The sequence below is a fragment of the Ailuropoda melanoleuca genome, chromosome 14 (genome assembly GCF_002007445.2).
Source record: "Ailuropoda melanoleuca isolate Jingjing chromosome 14, ASM200744v2, whole genome shotgun sequence".
Classification (NCBI taxonomy): domain Eukaryota; kingdom Metazoa; phylum Chordata; class Mammalia; order Carnivora; family Ursidae; genus Ailuropoda; species Ailuropoda melanoleuca.
The window spans coordinates 52,735,084-52,752,629 of NC_048231.1; the positions used below are offsets into that span (position 1 = coordinate 52,735,084).

Here is a 17,546-nt window from a genome sequence, read left to right on the forward strand (position 1 = left end):
GCAGGGGGAGTGGGAGAGGGAGAAGCAGGCTTCCCACTGAGCAGGGAGTCCGATGCTGGCCTTGATCCTAGGACCCTGGGATCATGATCTAGGACCCTGAGATCATGACCTGAGCCGAAGGCAGACACTTAACCACCCAGGCGCCCCATGATGCATGTTTTTTTTTTTATTATGACTGCTTTACAATTCTTGTGAGCTAATTCTCTCATCTGTGTCATTTTGATGTTGGCATTAGCAGTGTGAAAACACGAAATTATCAAACTCACTAGTAAAAGTAGGCATAAGTTGAAATTCAGAATATTCTTATACTGTAATGGTGGTACATCAGTCACTTTAACTCTATTAAAAAAGGTAAAAAATAAGAGTTAAAAATAGCTATAGCTACAGTAATCCATTATAGATACACAATATAAAAAGATGTAAATTGTGACATCAATAACATAAAAGGTGGGAGGGAGAATTAAAAGTATAGAGTTTTTATATTCAATGGAACTTATTATTGGCTTAAAGTAGATTGTTATAACTATGTTTTATGTAAGCCTTATGGTAATCAGAAAGAAAAATCTGTAATGGATGCACAAGCTATAAAGAGAAAGGATTCAAAGTGTACTGCAACAAAAAAAATCATCAAAATTGCAAAGAAAGACAGCAAGAGAGGAAGAAAAGAACAAAGAAACTATAAAACATTCAAAACAGACTTAACAAGATGGCATTAGTAAGTCTTTGCCTATCAATAATCATTTTAAATATAGATAGATTAAATTCTCCAATCAAAAGACAAAGACTGATTGAATAGATTTTTAAAAAGATACAACTATGTGAGGCCTTCAAAAGATTCACATTAGTTTTAAGGACACACATAGCCTGAAAGTGAAAGAATAGAAGAAGATATTCCATGCAAATGGTTACCCAAAGAGAGCAGGGGTGTCTAGATTTATGTCAGGTAAAATTACTTTCAGTCAAGAATTGTCATAAGAGAGGCAGTTGGCTAGCTCAGTCAGTGGAGGGTGCAAATCTTGATCTCGGGGCTGTGAGCTTAAGCCCCGTGTTGGGTGTAGAGATTACTTAAAAAAATAAAATCTTTAGGGGCGGCTCAGTTGCTTAAGTGTCTGCCTTCTGCTCAGGTCATGATCTCAGGATTCCAGGATGGAGCCCTCCATCAGGCTCCCTACTGTGCAGGGAGCATGTTTCTCCCCCTCCCTCTGCCTGCAGCTCTATTGCTGTGCTCTCTGTCAAATGAATAAATAAAATCTTTAAAATAAATAAATAAATGAAATCTTTTTTAAAATTGTCAGAAGAGACAAGCTCATTATGTAATGAGAAAGGAGTCAGTTTATCAAGAGGATACAACGATTATAAATATGTAACCAACATGGGAGAACCCAAATATATACAGTAACATTAGCAGAAGTGAAGGGAGAATAGGTAGCAATAAAATAGTAGAAGACTTCAATACCCCACTTTCAGCAACCAGAGAAATCATCCAAATAAGAACCAATAAAGAAACAGGAAATTTGAACAGTACTATAGACCAAATGGAGCTAACAGACACATACAGGACATTCTATCCAAAAGCAACAAAATACACATTCTTTCCAAGCACACTTTGAACATTCTTCAGGATAGATCATATGTTACATAACAAAACAAATCTTAACAAATTTATTAAGATTGAAATTATATTAAGTATTCAACCATGACGGTATGAAACTTAGAAATCAGTAACAGGAGGAAATTCAGAACTATGTGAATGTCAACACACTCCTGAACAACCAATAGTTCAAAGAAGAAATCAAAAGGGAATTTTTTTTAAAAAACCTTGAAACAAATGAAAATGAAACACAATATATCGAACTTACGAGATGCAGCAAATGTAGAAGAGGGAAGTTTGCATTTATAAATGCCTACATGGAGGAAAAAGAACAATCTTAAATAAACATTCTAACATTATAACTCAAGGAACTAGGGGGAAAAAAAGAACAAAATAAGACCAAAACTAGCACAAGAAGAGAAATAATAAAGATTAGAGTAGAAATAAATGAAATAGAGATTAGAAATACAATAAAAAGATCAATGGAACTAAGTTACCTTCTTGAAAAGATTTTAAAAATTAACATACCTTTAGTAGACTAAGAAAAAAAAAAGAAGACTAAATAAAATTAGAAAAGAGAGAGAAGGCGTTACAACTGCAACCATGGAAATATAAAGGATCATGAGAGGCTAGTATGAACAACTACATATGAACCAATTGGCTAACTTAGAAGATAAATTCCTAGAAATATACAACCTTCCAAGTCCGAATCATGAGGAAATAGGAAATTTGAACAGATCAATAATGAGTAAGGAGATTGAGTGAGTAATCAAAAATTTCACAACCAAGGGAAGCCCTGGATCTGATGACTTTCTGGTGAATATTACCAAACATTTAAAGAAAAATTAATTTCAGTCCTTCTCAAACTCTTCCAAAAAAGTGAAGAGGAGGGAGCACTTCCCCAACCCATTTTATGAGACCAGTACTTACCTAATACCAAAGCCTAATACCAATATAGGACACTGTAAGAAATTTATAGGCCAGTATCCCTAATGAATATAGATGCAAAAATCCTCAACAAAATACTAGTAGACCAAATTCAACAGCACATTAAAATTATCATAAACCGTGATTGAGTGGGATCTATCCCTGGGATACAAGGGTGGTTCAACAAATGCAAATCAATAAATGTGATGTGCATTAACAGAATAAAGAATAAAAATCATACGATCATAACATGTCCGGAAAAAGCATTTGACATAATTCAGCATCCTTTCGTGATAAAAACTCTCAAAAAATTAGGTATAAAAGGAATATAACTCAATATAATAAAGGTCATACATGACAAGTCCACAGCTAATGTTTTACTCCTGGTGAAAAGCTGAAAGTTTTTTGTCTAAGGTGAGAACAAGACAAGGTAGCCCACTCTTGCCACTTGTGTTCAACAGAAACCTATAAGGCCTGCCCAGATAATTAGGCAAGAAAAGAATTAAAAGTCATCTAAATCAGAAATGAAGAAGTAAAATTATCTCTGTTTGCAGTTGACATGATCTTATATATGGAAAACCTAAAGACTACACTGAATAACTGTTTCTATATACTAACAATGAACTATCTGAAAAAGGAATTAAGAAAACCCCATAACAGCATCAAAAAGAGTGAAGTACTTAGGGATACATTTAACCATGGAGGTGAAAGATACGTACAATGAAAATGATAAAACACTGATTAAAGAAATTAAAGAAAATATAAATAAATGGAAAGATATCCCATGTTCATGGATTGGAAGAATTAATATTGTTAGGATATCCGTACTGCCCAAAGCTATCTACAGATTCGGTGCAATCCCTATCAAAATTCCAATGACATTTTTCAAAGAAATGGAAAAAACAATCCTAAAATTCATATGGAACCAAAAAAGACCCTGAGTAGCCAAAGCAGTCTTGAGCAAGAATAACAAAGCTGTAGGCAGTACACTCTTCCTGACTTCAAATTATACAATCATATAATTAAAACATAGTAATCAAGACAGCATGCCACTGGCATAGAAGCAAACACATAGAGTAATGGAACAGAATAGAGCCCACAAATAAACCCACATATATATGGTCAGTTGATCTTTGACAGGGGTGCCAAGAGTACACAATGGAGAAACAATAGTCTCTTCAGTAAATGACATTGGGAAAATTGGATATCCACATGCAGAATGACACTGGACTCATACCATACACAAAAATCAACTCAAAATGAATTAGAAACGTAAATGTAAGACCTGAAACATTAAAACTCCTAGAAGAAAACATTGGTAAAAATTTCCTTGACATTTGTCTTGGCAATGATCTTTTGGATGTGTCACTAATAACACAAGCAATAAAAGCAAAATTTAGTAAATGGGATTACATCAAACCAAGTAGCTTCTGCGCAGCAAAGGAAACCACAAACAAATGAAAAGACAACTTACAGAATAAGAGAAAGCATTTGCAAACCATACATATCTGATAAGGGGTTAATATGCAAAATATGTAAGGAATTCATACAACTTAATCACAAAAAAACCCACAAATAACCCAATTTAAAAATGAACAAAGGACCTGAATAGACATTTCTCCAAGCAGGACACACAGAAGGCCAACGGGCACGTGAAAATGTGCTCAACATCACTCATCATCAGAGAAATGCAAATTAAAACCGCAATGAGTTATCACCTCACACTGGTAAGGATGACTATAATAAAAATAAAAAAATAACAAGTGTTGGTGAGGATGAGAAGTAGGAATCCTTGTGCCTTGTTGTGGAAATGTAAAATGGTGCAGCCACTATGGAAAATGGAATGGAATTTCCTCAAAAATTAAAAATAGTACTATCACATTACTGATTAATCTCACTTCAGGTGTATATCCAAAGGAATTAAAATCAAAATCTGGAAGAGATACACTCCCCTGTTCATTTCAGCATTATTTGCAATAGCCGGGATATGGAAACAACCTGAGTGTCCATCAGTGGATGAATGGATTGAAAAAATGTGACATGTACATAAAACAAAATTAGTCTGCCATTTACAACATGAATGGACCTGAAGGTCATTATACTAAGTGAAATAAGCCAGATAAATATGGTGTGATATCACTTTTATGTGGAATCTAAAATAGACTCATAAAAGCAGAGAGTAGAATGGTTTATGCTAGAGGTTGGGGGGGCAGGGGAAATGGAGAGGCAACAGGTTAAAAGGTATGTTTCAGTTATGCAAGATCAATACTGCAGATCTACTATAAAGCACAGTGCCTATAACTAATACTGTTATGTACACTTGAAATTTTCTAACAGAGTAGATCTTACATTAAATGTTCCTACCACTAAAAAATAAATACTAAAGGTGGCAGGAGGAGAAATTTGGAGGTGATGCATTTATTTTTGGCCTTGGTGGTGATGGAGTCACATGTATGTATTTATCCCAAACTCCTCATCTTACATACATTAAATATGTACAGCTTTTTATGTGTCAGTCATATATCAGTAAAGTTGCTTTAAGCAATGAAGAAAATTATAAAACTGAAAATGTAATAACCACAATAAATAGGATCATTAGTATTATATTTTTGCATCAGACCAGACCTTTTTAAAATGAAAAATTCATGAGCATTTAATTTGTGCTAGTCATGATACCAGGACCTCACTTGATTTGTCTCATTTGGTTTTCACAAAAATCCTTGTAAGAAGGGTGTCATCACCATTTTATAGATGAAGAAGTAAAAAAAATAGAGATTGAATAGCTTGCCCGAGGTTCTGGCGCTAAAAGCTTTAATCCAGTTTCCTCCAATTCTTAAACCTGTGCTTCTTGGCACTCTACTACACCGATTGCGGTGCTCTGTGGGCGTAGTAATTCTTTTTTGCTCCTAACTGCCCATTTTAGAAGTTCATGATATTTAGCATGACTTCACGAGCTACATTACCCCCACAGAAATGTGTTTTTAGAACCAAATTCATTTTATCCAACCTTTTCAACTCTGAGTTCTGTAGCTGTCGATTTCTTTTAACTCTACTTAGGAAACTTTTGTTTTTAGTATTTATACTTTTTGCTTACAATGTGCTTTCAATTTTTTAATATTTTTAATGACAATGAAGTGATGGTATCAGCTATTTTCTGGGCAAAAACTAGTCAGAATCAGGGAAAATTTACCCATAATTTGTCGTGGGCAACTTTATTTTATTTTATTTTATTTTGGGGGGCAACTTCATTTTAAAACCACCTGAATTTGAAGAAAATTAGCCCTAAGACCTTAGAATCTTCAATCTCCAGCAGTTGATTTTTGCCCATCCCTGTCTTTGAGAACACTATAATAGAAATCGTGTTACACCCTCAGTGGATATTAAGCTATGATGTTTCTTTCTTCCTAGTCTGTACTCCAACATGTATCATTTGTACTTGCCCCTTTTTTTTCCGGCATTGAGAAGATTGCTTCGTTGTCTTTGGTCAGCAGTTGTGATGAACAACCGGTTTGTGCTCATTTTCCATCCTCACAGAAGCAAAATCATCAACAACTTCAGTCATGTTAGAAGTTTCTGTAGAAGGTATTAGAGGTATTCCATAATTTCAGCAAACTGCATTTCAGTATTCATCATGCCTTTCAGTGCCATTTGGCTGAAACAGCAGTATTTTCTTTCTTTTTTTTTTTTTTTAAGATTTTATTTATTCATTCGACAGAGATAGAGACAGCCAGCGAGAGAGGGAACACAAGCAGGGGGAGTGGGAGAGGAAGAAGCAGGCTCATAGCAGAGGAGCCTGACGTGGGGCTCGATCCCATAACGCCAGGATCACGCCCTGAGCCGAAGGCAGACGCTTAACCGCTGTGCCACCCAGGCGCCCCACAGCAGTATTTTCTTAAGAATAAAAGATGTTCCTTTCACATTCTTATACTGGGTAAGTTTAGACTACCCACGTATTAAAGCCTGAAAAGGAGTAGCTTATTTTCATAAAGTCAAATGACAGTGAGAACAAACAGTATTGAGTCTACTGGGAAACAGTGTGGGATGGGGGTGCTACTCTTTGTGGGTGACCTGTGTGATGCCAGGCACCTGCCACAGGAGGGGTTCCTGTCGCCTCGGGGCCCAAGGCCGAATCGCAAGGCAGGCACCATTTATTTTTCTAGCTCTTTCGCATTTCCTCGCCGACCCCCTCTCTCTGCGCTGTCTCTGTGGCCTCTCAGAGGATCTGAGAGAGGCGGCCATTCAGAGCCTCCCTGCTGCCTGTTGTTTTGGGGAGGCGGACCCTTCAGACCATCTCTTCCACAAATGCTTCCAAATAGGAGGCCTCCGCCCACTCCCACAAGTAATTCTTCATCTTTTGAAGGTAGAGGAAGAGACTTAGAATCTAATCTCCCAGCTCAGATAGGATTCTTCTGTGTCTTCTTTTCACAGAAGGAAGAGTATCTAGTTGGGGAGTAAAATAATTGAGACAAAATCTAAAACACAATAGGCCTCGTTGAGGGGTAGGTCAGTTGCATGGGAGAAGAACTGTCTCTAATTTGTGGGCTAGCTGAGGGCATGTTCCTAGAGCAGGCCTCCTCCTGGGAGCTACTGTCTGTTTCTGGCAACTTCGCTTTTCAGGATCAGGAGAAAGGTGTTCAGCGACTTGACGCTCTTCCTGAAGTGCCGCTGACCGCTGTGGTGGTGGTTTCATTTATGTTTGGGGGTATGGCACTAAAGGGGCTATTTCAGCTTTGCTGTTTTGCTGAAATTTGTCCTCCTTGCCAACATTTTCATGTCATGTCACAGAAAGAAAATGATACCCAGTACTTGGGAACGAGAAGGGATTTAGAGTCTGGAAGAGGCCGCTCGAGGCTGGAAGCACTGACCTGGGACTCCGGCTCCCCAGGCCCCTGCTGGTTGCCCTTAGGGTGCAGCTGTACATGGGTTGGGAAGCTACCATTACGTAAGTCGTGACAACTCAGTTATAATCTTATGGCCCAAACTGGCCACCGCCCAGGATTTGACAGAGCATGGTCCATTATTTTCAGCAGAACAGGGTAGTCAAAGAAGCGGAAACTAAATTTGCAGCTTGGGCATGAAGGACTGGATGGGTGGTATCTGCAAAGTGGATCCACGCTCTTGGGTTGGGATTGGGAGACAGAAATACTGTACTGGGAAAGGGCCAAGAAGAAAATGGGAATATAAGGCTTCTGTCCCAGCAGGGCCCCCGAATTCTAGCTGTGGCGGCAGACGAGGCATTTAGGAATGAGGACTGAGGCATATGCCTCTCTAGGAGATCTGGAGCCCACAAGGCCGCCTAGACTTGTGAACAAGGCATGAGCACTGGTGTCAGCACTGGGCACTGCTTCAGGTGTGGACCTCCGAACCCTAGAATGAACGACTGGGCTTAGCAAATTACCTTTGGCCTTGGATCAAGATTGGTCTTGGGAGTGCAAGGAAACTCACCAACCTGTGCACAAAAGGAAGGAGGATAATTCAAAGATGGAGGGCTGTCCTGGGCTGGACACAGAAAGCAATGATTCAGCCTCAGCTGCCAGGCGCTGCTGCATCCAGCCCTTCCCTGTGGCAGCTCGAAAACAGCACTGCTGTTCTGAAAAGTATGGGACGGTTTCCTAAAGAAAAAATATGTATGCTGATAAAATTTACTTTTACTTTTATGTTTATCCTCAGATGTTAACATTATGCTTAAATGTTCTGAAAAGCAAAACTAGTATTTTTATTTTATTTTATCTATTTATTTTTAAAGATTTTATGTATTTATTTGTTAGAAAGAGAGAGCACAAGCTGGGGGAGCAGCAGGCAGAGGGAGAAGCAAGCTTCCCGCTGAGCAAGGAGCCCAACATGGGACTCAATTCCAGGACCCTGGGATCATGACCTGAGCTGAAAGCAGACACTTAACCCACAGAGCCACCCAGGCATCCCAAAACTAGTCTTTTTAATTGCCATCATTTTTATGCTGCTTTCTGTTTATGAAGAGGACTGCTAGGCCCTCAGTGTTAGATCTGTCAGAAAATCTCTTTTAAAACTTGTCCGCAACGGTCTGGTACCTTTTTGCTTTGCGTAGTGTTAACCCTCTGTTCACATGCCTTGCCGCTGTTGGTGAGCTTGGGGCTGACATTTTTCACCAATGATTTGGTCGAACCATATGAAATTCAGATATTTGACTGTCTTTGTCTTTTAGAAACTGCACTTTCATGTGGGTCAATTGGCTAGTTCCTGCAGTCTTTTCCTTCCTTTCCTGCACCCAGCCAATAGCCCCTTCATTACGGAGGGCCGAGAACAGTCTGCTCAGTCAAAGGCACCACATCTGCGCACTGCTGCTCAGTGCTTCCCCTCAGCCCGTACTTTCTACACCTCTCGTTCTGGCCTTAATGAGCTGAAATTTGAATGTACTACTTTCCCATCAGTCAGAATCTGACATTTTACCTTGACCAACGTAGCTTTAGACCACAGAAATTTCAGCTTTTGTCAACAGTTTTCTAAAGAGACTATCTTCAGAACCTCCTTTCCCCAATATTTAGCTAAACCAAAAGTAAGTTTTAAAAAGTTTTATCATGGGGCGCCTGGGTGGCTCAGTTGGTGAAACATCTGCCTTCGGCTCAGATCATGATGCCAGGGTCTTGGGATCAAGTCCTGCATCGGGCCCCCTGCTCAGTGGGAGCCTGCTTCTCCCTCTCCCTCTGTCCCTCCCCCTGCTCCTGCTCTATCTCCCTCAATTAAATAAATAAAATGTCTCAAAAAAAAGAAAGATTTTTAAAAAATTAAAAAGTTTTATCACACCTAAGACAACCAGCTCAGTGGATTTTTTCCTATGTGTTAGGTTTATGTGGAATTGTGCACATGCATGCTGTTACACACACACACACATGCACGCACACGAGGAAGGGTCTACATTTGTGAAAAAGCGGCCATAGGTGGGGATGCCATCTCTGTAACCTAACTGTTCTCTGCGAAGAGCACAAGCACGCACCGTGTCGCAACATGGAAATGTGTTCACAGCACAGCAGCAGGTTGAAGAGGGCGCAGACCACTATACCTGAGATGTTAACATCCCCTCTTCTTTGGTACTGCCGTCTCCCGTCATTATCTTCCTTCAAGTTCTTCACCAAAGTACGCCACATATGTTTTTGTCGTTTAATATATTCTTTAGCACTTCACGCTTCATTGTGATCTGTGCAATGCGGAGATGTGTTCTCACCGGGCCTGCCTTGTGCAATCAGGAGATGCTCCATTCTACTGACGCCCGGGGTGTTCCACTCCTCGCTGCTGGAGACACAGAGGGGCTAGAACGGAATTAGGATGTAACAAGCAAGTGACTAAATGACTATAGAGGGACTGATTGATGAGCGAAGGTTGAGGGAACCCAAATTTCTGTCCGCTGAAGCGAGTCCTGAACAAGAGGGTCTGTGGCAACTGTCTGCAGTGCTAGACAAACAAGCTTGGGAAGACAGCATCAGTGCCACGCAACACGAATTATGCTGGGGGATGGTACAAAATTAAGAAAATTCATGATTGCAACGTGCCATTTAAAAGTCTCAATTTGAGAGTATGTGTTAGATGGATAGCAAAGCTTCTGAGCAGTAGTATCTTAATGAAAACTCCAGTGTGCTTGAAGTAAACATTTCCCAGTTTCCCTTAGGATAGCCTCATGACTTTCAACTTTTATCTGCAGAAAGTTCTTTCTAAAATTTCTCTTAGATTTCGTATGTTGCAGCTTAAACAGATCACTCCTGCTGCGTTGTTATTGGAAACAGTACTTTATCACATCTTTCCTTCTCACACAGGACTCCCACATATGCTGACATATTTCCGCTAGCCATTAGTCACAGCAAACAAAGTACTGCTCTGCCCTGAAAACACCTGCCTTGGCTTCTCTTTGCACAAAAATTATACCACACTCCTCTCGTGTTTCTTCTTTTGATAATGTTAGAAACCGGGTCCCCCTTCTCCCCACCTGATTGGTTGCTGCTAATAGTTAAGTGATCTCTTCTGAGGCTTCTCAAGAAAGTGCCAAGCAGCTTTGGGAAAGTTGCTTGTCCTGTGTGTGACTGTTTTCTCACCCACACAATAAATATATTAATACCATCTTTGGGTATTTAGTAATAAATATTAGAAATAATATGAACTTGAATTTTAATGGACCTATAGTACACACTCAGTAGTGGTAGCTTTTTTGTTATTATAAATTGTATTTACTTATAAATACATCTTAACTTCTTCACTAGGTTTATATTCTCTAAAATGCCTGTGATGTAGCCGATGTTCAGTTAATGGATTATTGAATTAATAACTGAAAAAGCCAATAAATCGTCGCCAAGTATTACAAAGTACAGAGCATGCATGTAGAGAGGGCCCTCTTGTCTGTGGCAGAGGCTGTTGATCATCCCTACTACCCGTTCAGATTCTCTCTGGCTTGTTGGGTCAGGCTGGTGTCGTCCAGAAGATCAAGTCTAGATACGGGTTGGTACTAAAGGCCTTCTGGAGTTAGATTGCTTATGGGCTTTCCTTGGAAAACTCCATCTAATTGAAAATAGAGGAAGAACTGTATTGGTCCCTGATTTTATCATGCCATTAATATAACAAAACATTCATGCACCCAAGAAGAATTTATTATGTATCATATATCAGGAAATGTACAGTGAATTGGAAGCAAATTCCTCAAAAAGACCAGACTGCCTAGATATTGATGCATTTGACTATGTGCTTCCCTAGATGGAAAGGATGATGACACTATGATAATAGTAGCAACTGCCATGTTGGGGTGCGTGCGTGTGTGTGTGTGTGATTTATCATGGTTTCAACAACCCTTAGAATTGGGTCTGATTTTCCCATTTAACTGGAGAGAAACGGAAGCTTGAGTATGAAATACCTTCCCCTGGGCTTGCCTGCAGGTGACCCGTCACCCCTGTGCTTTCCGTAATAGTGGCTCCCTCACTCCTAAGCAGCAGCAGAAGTTTGGGGCTTCTTTGGAGACAGGAATGTGGGCACAGAAGTCTGACAGAGACTACCAATCAGTCTGTCGAAAGAATCAGATCATGTGTCCCAGCAGACCCTTGCCAGTTAAGCTCCAAACAACATCCAAGATTGGGGATTCAGCCTTTCCTGTGGTCTCTCCTTTTCCATCGCAGGTGTTCCTTCACATTCAAACAGAACACTGCCTAGCAGGCTTCAGGAGGATTGAGAGAAATACAGATAAAGTATTTCTGGATGCATGAACATTAAGAAATAAAAGCATAATTTTCTCTGATACTGGTGAATATTTTTCATGACCTGTAGTATTTGGGGATGTAGGTAGTCAAATCAGGGCATAAATAGCAGAGGATCAAACTTTGAATCAAGTGTTTATATAACATTTCCATTACTCTACCAAAAGCACATCATTACATTATTCTTAGATGTTTAAGTTTCCAAAATTGTAAAAACCATATGTGCTGATGACTACCTGTCATACTCAGCTGATCAGTGTCTGTGGTCTGGAACGTGAGATTTCTTCAAAGGGCAATATGAAAAGAAACTTAATAGGATATATTCAGTGAAAGAAGGAGGTTTCCCTTCAGTTCTTAAAATTTGGATGTAAGTCTGCTCCAGTGATGGTGGATTCCTGATTTATCGCCATAAACTGACAACTGTGCTCATTTTTATACAAACCAGCGCTTTTGGCTGCCCGTATTCAGACATAAACTTGAAAAAGGAGGCAACTCTTCACGATCGTCTGAGAGAACAAACACAGGCAAATTTGGAATCTGACTCTTCACATTCGAAATCAAAGAACCTCTGCAGTTTGAACTTCAACGGAAAACATGAGAAGGTGAACAGTCAGCCCAGGTGAGGAACTTTTGAAAAAAGGTAAACCAGAAAGTAAGCCATGTAGAATAGTAAAAGAACAACATTTTTTATAGGAATACGTAGTTCCTTATATTTCTTTGAAATGTTACATTTGGTTTTGGATATTATTATGTTCACTGGCTCATAGAATTCATCTAAGACTTGATGTTCATTTAAAAAAAGTTTTATGTCTTCGTTCTCAAAACTTTGGATTCACCTCTTTCTAAACATACATATTACATGTGAGCGATAAGAAAGCACATCTCATCTATAAAATTCCATAAGGTTCCCTTTTGCCTTGAAAACCTCTTGTTTGTGTGGGATGGTTTCAGAGATTGGCTCTCTTTCAGACATGGAGTATTTGCATCCACTCAGTCCTACCAGGATTTCCTGTCCTGCCTGGTATCCTTCTTGTCTTTGTTAATCCAGGTGCACCTCGGATGGGATTTCTTCTTACTCGGAACAGTTTCTCTGTTGATTCATTGGTAACACATTATCCTTTTTTTCTTAAATGGGAACCTAGGCTTGAAGCACCAATTTCTAATTTTCATTTACATGTAGTTTTCTAGGGAGCTGCAAATGCAGCCTTATTTGATGTGTTTTAACCTGTGCCAGGAATTATAAACATAGAAAAATCTGACATTCAGTACGTAATTGGAGACCAGACAGAGAAGGAGCCAAGAAAGACTGATCAGAGAGGTCAGGAGGGGGTGTTTCTCAGACCCCGCTACAGGCAGAAGGCACTCCCGTTCAAGCCTTTGAGAGATAGTAAACCTCCCTGTGTGAGCTTTGCAGGAGCGGCAACTTGAGGGGGGCTGCTCTTTCTCCCCAACCTCCAGAGCCTTGCTCTTTTCTTTCAGCACTGTGTGGAAGGAAGAGGTGCACGCCTCTCATCACGTGGGAGCGGAGCTTCCACTGGAATGACTTTCTCCCATTTGCCTTTCGTCCCAGCGAGGCTGCTACTTCCCTCCCAAGGGGAGACCTGTCCATTGGGATAGTTTGATGCAAAGGGTGGGTTTTGTTCTTTTTCAAGCAAAGTTGGTATCGCGTATTTGGGTGACGACTCCTTCTTGTTGAGGAGTGGATTTTGGCTTTGATCTCTGCACGCACCACTGTGCAGATTAGCTCTCCTTTACTGCACCATTTATTTCCTATGGATACACATGCCTAATTTTGTAGCTGTGTCTTGCATTTTTTATTTGTTATACACCCACTTCTCTTGTTGAAACTTCACAGGGTCTTGCTGTTCTTGACTTCTTTTTTCCCGCCCACACTGTTTACAACTGTAAGTTGAGAGCTCCAGCATCTTTCCATGTCCCAGTTGAGGGAGAAGTTTTTCCTTTGCTTTTTTTAAAAACTGTTTTCCAAGGAATGGTATTTATTTTTCCCAGAATTATAGAGACCAGTCCATCCTTTTGCTCATATTCTTTTTGTTCTGTTACCTTTTTATTTTCCAAGTAAAAACTTAGTCAGTTTCTCTTGTAAATATTTTAGGCGTTCATCCTCAATGTCAAAAGTCGGAGAGAAGAAACAGATCTTTGAACCGCTTTTTAAAAAAAAACTGTTAAACTGCCACATTCTCTGAGGCTAGCTAAGCCTTTCTTTCCCGCAAACACGGATATATGGCCTCTCCTCTCTTGAACTCCTCTTCAGAACTTACTCTTTTCAATGTATTATTATATGCTTTACCATTTTGAAGGGGATTTACACTGAAATAGATCAGTGAAGCATAATTACGACAGAGAGAAAGATGAAGTAGAGAATGTTAGTTGATAACCAAGCAGAAAAATCACACATGACCCTATCCTGTGGAATCCTACTTCATGTAAGCCCAGTGCTGTGTAAGTAACTGGGCGAGGGGAGGGGAGACATACTGTGCACAATTTGAATTCTTAAGCCTTCTTTTGTTTTCCACTCTCAAGACCAAAGCCCTCCTTGCACTTCAGTCCCAGTTAACCTTTTTTCATTTAAGCAGCCATCATGACAATGTTTGCATAGTATTGGCTGGAGGGTCCACTTTAATTCTACCCCCATCTCTATGACATCCTGCTCATGGTCTAGAATTCCAGGGTGGGGAAAAAAAAAAAAAACAGAGGAAGGAAATCATCAAGGAATCATATGTGAGGCTAATTATGCGCAGAAAAAAATATATTTTAATTCTCTTCACAGTTTACTTGTAGTGGCTTCCTGGGGCTGACTTTTCTCTAACCTAAATCTTTGCTCTTAAAAATCACAAGAAAGCAGATACAGGTAGAGAATATTTAAATTCCATCTCTTTCTTCTACCTGTTGAGAATGATTTTTACCTGGCTCATGTCCAAGGATAGGCGTGGGGGTTAAATTAGTGAAAATTGCAGTTACAATTTACATCCCCCCTCCCATCCATCCACCCATCCATCTATCCACCAATCCTTCACTGAGCTCTGGACAGGCCTTCTGTAATTGCTTATGCCAGCAACACTTGTCACCTTAGAATCTCCAGGTTTCTGACAATTCAAGTGCAAAATGTAAAATTAACTCTTGACATTCTTCCCAAATCAATTAGATGCTGCCCAACAATTTAGGGAATTTTGTATTTTCCCTAACTGCATCCCAGTTTTGTGATTACTTTTTAAAAGTATGTTTGTTTTCATATTAATCTTGGTAGAGGGAGTTATTAGTATATCATCTGATTATGTTCACATTTTCTGAATAGAGGGTCAAGTTTTAAAGTTGCGTAGATTATATACTGGATGTTTATAAGATTCATATTCATAGCAGTAATATTACATGTTGACACAACTTTAAAGAGCCAGTCTCACAGTAGGTCATCATTACTGAAAGACTGTCCCTTTTCCCCTGTGCTAATAGAGTGAGTAGTAGTACATTCCTGGTGCCCTAAAGTACAGGCAAATGACCTTATGCTTGAGTTTCTTTCATTTAGGAATGTACTCTAGGGGACAGGGGATATTTTCAATTTGACAGTTTATAGTTTGCACTACATTAGCCTTGGAACTTCCCATAATCTTGTGATTTAGGCAAAACGGATATTATTGTCAGCATAGTGTTGCCATTGATAGGTGAGGAAGTTGAGATCCTTAGTAGTAACTAATTTGGGACCCAAATAGAGGTGTTCTGATTCAATCCAGCATATTCCTGTTTCAGTAAACTAATAATAGTAACACCCGAAGTATCAGTAATAATAATTATCTAATATTAATCTCACACTTACTTTGCCGGTTCAGAGAGGTTGGGCAGACAATTAGTAGGAAAGTTAGGATTTAGGTCTAGAACTGCCTGATTCCAAATCTTATATACATTTCAACTACATTAGACTAGCAAAGGAATATCAGCTTCAAGCTTTGAAGAGCCTGGCTGCATTTATGTCTAGATGACTTTCTACTGTGTCTATGTTTCTCAGGGTCATCTTGTGATATATTTATTTCTTATCTTATGAAAATAGAACTATTGGCGGGGAAGAATCTTAAAACTATTTTTATTTATACTATATGTAATACAAAATCTTGTATCTTGAAAACATTTCATCATAATAGACTAAAGGGCTCTGTCTGCAACATGGGGATAAAATTATACTCATTAAAACAGTTTAATCATATAGAAATTACTTTGAAATGCAACTGTCCCCTCCCCCCATATTATCTGTTAGCCAGTGTCCCCGGGTCTGAGTGGAACATTTTTTTTCAGGCATTTTCCAGCCACCTGAGTATTCTTTAGTAACTTCTTTTGCCTCCCCAAAGCAGTGCTTAACATATTCTAATTCACACAATTGGTAGAACACCATGTTAATATTCAGTCATAGTCATACTCACCCATTGCTATTAAGAAAATCTAAGAGGGACACCTCGGTGGCTCAGTCGGTTAAGCAGTTGACTCTTGATTTTGGCTCAGGTCATGATCTCAGGGTCATGAGATCGAACCCCACATTAGGCTCTGTGCTGCTGAGCATGAAACCTGCTCAAGATTCTCTCTCTTCTCTGCCCCTTCCCCATGCTCGCTTGCTCTCTCTCAAAAAAAAAAAAAAAAAGAAAATGCCTAGTAAATCTCATTTTTTTTCTAATGCCTTCCATATTATAAATTTTATGTACTTCCCTAAGGCCTGTACTGATAATGAAAATGGCGGAGGAAGCTTTGGTGATCAGAGAGAGAATGGCATGTAGTGCAGTAGCTCCTTAATGGTTCTCATAATAAATTGTGCTGCCATGTACCAGCTAGTTTATTTCCATTACTCAAATTATCTGCACCATAAATACCTGCTATGGGGTCCTTTCTCAGAATTAAAACAGTGTTAGCTGGTTGTTTCCCATATTAGCCTTCCAAGTGATTACATAGGTTTTCCTTAATCCATCAGTGTTTTCTCTCACAGCTTCCCACATAAATTCTCTGTTTGGGGAGATAAAGCCTACTCAGTGTCCCACTCACTCCCTATAATCACCCACAATATTGTTTTTATTCCTGGGCCGGTGCCTTTGTTCCTGTTCTTCCTACCTTATCTACTCCCACCTGCGTCTTCTCCCTTCTCAAAGTCTCATCTGTATCTTAAAGTTTTCTACAGCACTTCCAGCCCACATGAGCTTCTTGAGGTTAGAGACCACATCGTACACATGTCTGTATTTCTGACACTTAGTATAATGCCTGACACTCAGTAGGGACTCAACAAATAAAATAGATTTTGAGCAGCCGCTCTGTGCCGGGGACTTGGTAGGTCCAGGGATATGGAACCAATAAGAGACAGTCCCATTCCTTGTTCTGAGCACTCCTTTGTGCTTTGGTGTGTGCGTGTCTACACGTGCCTTCTTAGTGCTAACTTCATATGTGTGCTTTATATTCTCAAAAGAACAGGAGGCTGCTAAAGGGTATTACCAGTTTTCATTGTGCTTCTGTTTTTTCTTCATTCCTGGTCCCATTATAGGTTCTTAGTAAATCTAAGTTGATTGGTTCAGGTGTATTCATTAGTTTGCATCTTAGAGTCTCAGTTTCCTCACCTGAGAAATGAATGTAATGTATGAGACTTAGATCTTGAATATAGGTGTATAGAAAGTATGACTGGGCCTGGCACGTAATAGGGACTATTGATATCTTTTTCCATTTTATAAAAATTGTTGATTTTAAAGTCTTGCAACTGGGCTAGTTCTAGTTGTGTATGTACAACACATATTTCCACCAAAATAGAAATTGAGACCTTTATTTATTTAGTGAGCTGTTCT

General features: G+C 39.4%; 1 protein-coding gene across 4 annotated transcripts in view; it reads left to right on the plus strand.

The window, feature by feature from the left end:
* L3MBTL4 (L3MBTL histone methyl-lysine binding protein 4) overlaps window positions 1-17,546 on the plus strand; it is a 375,657-nt gene that overhangs the window by 290,047 nt on the left and 68,064 nt on the right. For all 4 annotated transcript variants that reach the window (XM_019802531.2, XM_034642569.1, XM_034642568.1 and 1 more), the window contains one exon: window positions 12,170-12,343. In XM_019802531.2, the coding sequence (XP_019658090.1) occupies window positions 12,170-12,343 (174 nt within the window). The remainder of the gene's footprint in view (window positions 1-12,169; window positions 12,344-17,546) is intronic.